General features: G+C 44.9%; 1 protein-coding gene across 1 annotated transcript in view; it reads left to right on the top strand.

Annotated features, from left to right (window-relative positions):
• The window catches only part of TMEM260 (transmembrane protein 260), a 29,552-nt gene that overhangs the window by 23,254 nt on the left and 1,683 nt on the right, over nt 1-4,615 (top strand). The window contains exons 11-15 of the mRNA XM_009642196.1: nt 964-1,135; nt 2,077-2,225; nt 3,141-3,317; nt 3,882-3,935; nt 4,357-4,447. Coding sequence (XP_009640491.1) covers nt 964-1,135; nt 2,077-2,225; nt 3,141-3,317; nt 3,882-3,935; nt 4,357-4,447 — 643 coding nt within the window. The remainder of the gene's footprint in view (nt 1-963; nt 1,136-2,076; nt 2,226-3,140; nt 3,318-3,881; nt 3,936-4,356; nt 4,448-4,615) is intronic.

Here is a 4,615-nt window from a genome sequence, read left to right as displayed (position 1 = left end):
CGTGTAGGTTGAAGGAAGAAAACTGTGTAGATACATAAACTTGTAATGAAATAAACTCATAAATCTGTGTTTTGTTTCCTAAGAAGGTTTGCAGAATTCATTTGACCTGAACAGTCACCTCCTTCTCTTGCTTTGCTTCAGGAAACTTTGTGCCCTGGGGTTTTTCTTACTTTTTTTTTCCTTTTTGAAGAGTTACGTCTATAGTGTAAGGCTTTCCGTATCCCATAACCACACCAAAGACTGCAGTAGCTTGGGCAGGAATCGGTGTGGTAGTAGGGATGCTCAGGTAGAGATTGACCAACTGATGAAGTGTAGAACACACAGAACTTCATAGTTGAGGACCCTTCCTTTGCACACCTCTTTTCCCAAAGGCTGGTCCGTAGGTGAGCCAGTCCTGGCTCATGTCCTGAGCCATGGCATGGAGTGTCCTCTTCTTGAGTCCTTACCTGGAGTGTCCTCTTCTTGACTCCCTACCTGGAGTGTGTGCCACACACGATTGTGTTACAGAAAGGATCTAATCTCAGGTAATGTAAATCTCCTTCTGCCTGGTGCCACAAAAACTTGGCTTTTTAGTGCTTACTTACAAGCATTAAAAGGATGGGAAGGATTTCAGATCTTTACAGAACCGTTGTTGTACTGGCACTTCCAGCTCCACCTAGTAAGTCTTTAGGTTTAGCCCAAGAAAACATCAGAATTAAGGTGAAGGCATGCAATGAGTTGTAGATTTTGGTAATACTGTAGTGGCTTGTGTCTCTGGTGCTGGTTTCTGGGGGACTGTAGTCTAAATGCTTCATTTCTGTATCTTGGTTTCTCTGTAAATGGAGATGATGCTTTTCAACAAGATCTGACCAGGGTGAAGGATTTCACCTATCGATGCCTATTGCATAAAATAGTTCTGAAGATATGCAAAGCCATGCAAATACCTGTTTTTAAGATGCTGGTTTTTATCTGTTCTCTTTTAAGTGCTTGTGATCAGAGCAACAACTATGTTATTGATAAGTTCGCAAGGAATCTGCTGTCCTCTATGCCAACGGGTGCTGTGGTCTTGCTAAGAGGAGACTTACCTGGGAATGCTCTTCGTTATGTTCATTATTGCGAAGGGATGAGGCCAGATATCACCTTGGTGGACCAGGAGGTAGGTTCAGAAAGTAATATTAAAAGAGGCAATAGGCAGGCTTAAAAATAGGAAGCAAAAGTTCAGTTGTTTCTTTCTCTCCTTGAGGGGGTCTCTTTGTTCGACTAAAACTCATGATGCAGAAATAAAATTTTGTTTTCTTTTTAAAGGGTTGTGGGTAGCTCTGGGATGGAACATGGTGTGCAAGGCCCATTCAAGCCCAAAAAGCCACCAGGGAGGCAATAGCGGGTAGAGAGAAGGGGAAGCCCAAGCCCTTCATCATGGCAGATATCCAGATGTGGCACAGGGCTGACGTTTGCCTTGACGAGGAAGCTTTGTCCCTGCTTTTTCTGTGGTTGCCCTGAAATACGGATGTCGGGGCAGCAGAAGGCTTCTGGGTTTCTCCCAAGGTTTCTACCATGCTGAGGCTCATTCCCTGCATCCCCCGTGTTATCTTGGTCCCCCAAAGGTGGTTTTGCAGACTTCTGCCTCTAGTTTTTTACATTAAAATGGAGGTGCTGTGTGTCCCTGGGTGGTGGTTACACTCCTTCCCTTTTTCATGAGAAATGGGAGAAGGAAAAAACCCCACACAGAAGGAGTCACCTACAGTTCTGCTGCCACATCAGTCCTTGCACTTGGCTTTGCAGCAAGGGTTTGTGGCTTGTTGAGAAACCCAAAACCCAACGCCTCGTGTTTAACCAACGCACAGCCTTGCTGTGTCTCTTACCAGCAGCAGTTATTTTGTGTTTCCTTTGCCCCCTCAACAGGGAGGACCCCGTGCCTCTGGTCAGAAACCACTGGTGACCTGGTCTGATGGTGTGGTCCCAGGCAATTGCTGAAATGGGAGGTGACCTTACCGAGCAAATAGCGTCATTGCTCCTGCAGAAATCATTTTCTTCTGGGTGTAAAATGGATGAAAACTTTGTTTCTTGTTTAAATTTTGCTTATATTTTTGATGATAGATGATGACTTACGGATGGTACTTACCAAAGCTGGCAAAGCATTTACCTGGCGTTTATTTTCCTGGGAACCGGTGGAATCCTGTGGAAGGAGTATTACCCGATGGGACACTTGCTTTTAATCTGCATCGTTTCCTCAAAGTAAATAAACAGTAAGCATTGCTTTCATATGTAACAGCTTTCCTAAAATCTTCAACCTTTTTTTCTTGAAATTGTTTATGGAACAGCTTGGTACTGCATCCAAAAGACCGATTTTCTCCACTGACTTCCTCCCCGGTGGTGAGATTATTTTTGCAATTAAAGCAAATATCTATGCAGAAGTAACTCCATCCGGATATAATGTTTCTTGTTGTTTTGAGGTTGGTTTGGTTTTTAGGAAGAAAAAAAAAAAGAAGGTGATTGGCAGGGAGTATTTACTGATTATTTTTGTTGTTGTTGTTGATACAATTCATCACCAAAAAAAAAGGAACATTCCCCTGTACTCAAAATGACGATGGTTGGAGAGCAAATTGCTGCTGCTTCTCCTTTGTGAACATTGTGGCCAACTGATTAGCATAGAATGAATGTATTCCGGGAATAATCATCATATAAAAATAGCTTAGTAAGAGTGGAGAAAGGATTAGATACTCACATGAATAAGAATAGCATCTGCATTTAGACTAGCCGGGGTGAGCCTCGCGAGCGTGGGTCGGCAGAAGAGCATTGCCAGGTGCCATTGGGGAGGAACGGGCTTCTCCTGCGCCTTCTGGCACGCCTCTGAAGCCCAACGCAGGGGACAGGATGTGTCCCCTGTGCCAGCTGCACAAGGTGGGCAGTGCCAGATGGGGGGTGCACTTGCAGCGGGAGAGCTGTTCTGCAGAGCGACCCAGAAACGTGCCCTTTCCGATGGGAAACTGTCTGGACAGATATCCATGCTGCAGAAAATGTTGTGCTGCTTAAGAGCTGTCCCCTGGCGTGGGGCACGTGGTTTGCTCCAAGCACGCGGGGTGGCCCACGGTCTCTGGCATGGCTTCACGATTGCTCTCTCTGGTTTGTTTTTTGTTTGTTTTTTTTTTTTTTTTTGGCAGTAAGGAAGTGTTTGTCTGCATAGGTCTTCATGAAGGGGACTCAACCTGGAGAAGGAGCTATTCGCTCTGGCCGTGGGGTACATGTGAAAAGCTGGTTCCTTCTGACGTTGTCTTTGACCCAGGAGAGTGGATTAATCTTACAAGAAATCTCTATAACTGGACTGAAGACTATGGCAGGTATGAGGCAGGGGCACGACTGCTCCTTCCAGCTCATCATCCTTCTGTTGGCGACACCACCGCATCCATTGCAGTGTCAGAGAAATTAAACATGAGCTGTAATCATAATGTTTTGTCTTCTGGAACATATAATAAATTGGCAAGTGGTACTTTTATTAGTGTTAAAAATAGAGAGGATGTTTCTAGTCAAATATCAGGTCCAATTCCGATCTTAAAACTTGATCAGGAGCAAAAAAACATTGAGGACTTTGGGATATCCAAAGCTTTAAGTGTCATAGACTGAACTGTGATGGATGGTAAAAAGCACCTCTCACTTTGAGGATAGCTAGGATGCTGTGAAACACCTGATATACCAGAGGCTCCTTTTATGGAGAGAGAGGAATACGGTTTTATGAATGGCTGAGGATCAGCTGAATTCCCTGCTGTCAGAGCCGTGGGCTTCGTGATGGGTTTTCTTCTGCCTGGGAGGTCTGTAGCTGCCTGGGTTAGAAGGGTTCATTGCATGGTGGGTGAAATGCAGTGGCATGGATCTGATGGCTGAATTTTATTCTCATTCCCATTTAGTTTCAAGCCCTCTTCCTGGGAAGCGGTCGCCAACGAGGAGATGTGGCAAGCCAGGTGATGTTCCTTTGCTCCCTTCCAACAGCCGGTGGGCAATGCCAACTCACTGGCGTGGAAATGCACACCAAAGCAGGCAGCTTGATGGCGCATGGCCTTATTGGTTCTAAATGTGCCAGCTTTAGAAGGAAAAGGTTGGCAGAATGAGGGGAAGCATGCATGACCGCCGGCAAATCCTTCAGGAAAGTGGTAGTTTTGTTCACCAAAAGGTTCTGCTCAAAGTATCTCAAAGGAGCAGAGGGTAGTTGGGACATAGGGTGAGAAAATACATCATGGAGAGAAATCTGTTACTACTGATGACTTAAATGGAGATGCTGGTGTACTGTCCCATACGTGGGCACGTTGAAGATGTGTATAACCATGCAATGTGAGCTGGTTACGTTAAGCAGTTGTTATATGCAAGTTCTTCTTGTTTTTCTAGGATGAAAACGGCTTTCTTTATATTTGACCTTGCAGAAACGGCCAGTGTGACTGCAGAAATGAAATCACAGCTTTACACATTTGCATACACTGTAAGTCATGTATTTTGGTTTTGAATGCTCCCTGCAGTCTCCATCCTTTTTTTTTTTTTTTTTTTTTTTTTTTGGACTCGATAAAATATGAGCCCGCAGTGTGCCCAGGTGGCCAAGAAGGCCAATGGCATCCTGGCCTGTATCAGAAATAGTGTGGCCAGCAGGAGT

Source organism: Egretta garzetta, unplaced genomic scaffold (assembly GCF_000687185.1).
Source record: "Egretta garzetta isolate BGI_Z169 unplaced genomic scaffold, ASM68718v1 scaffold647, whole genome shotgun sequence".
Taxonomy (NCBI): domain Eukaryota; kingdom Metazoa; phylum Chordata; class Aves; order Pelecaniformes; family Ardeidae; genus Egretta; species Egretta garzetta.
This window is presented reverse-complemented; position numbering and strand designations above follow the sequence as displayed.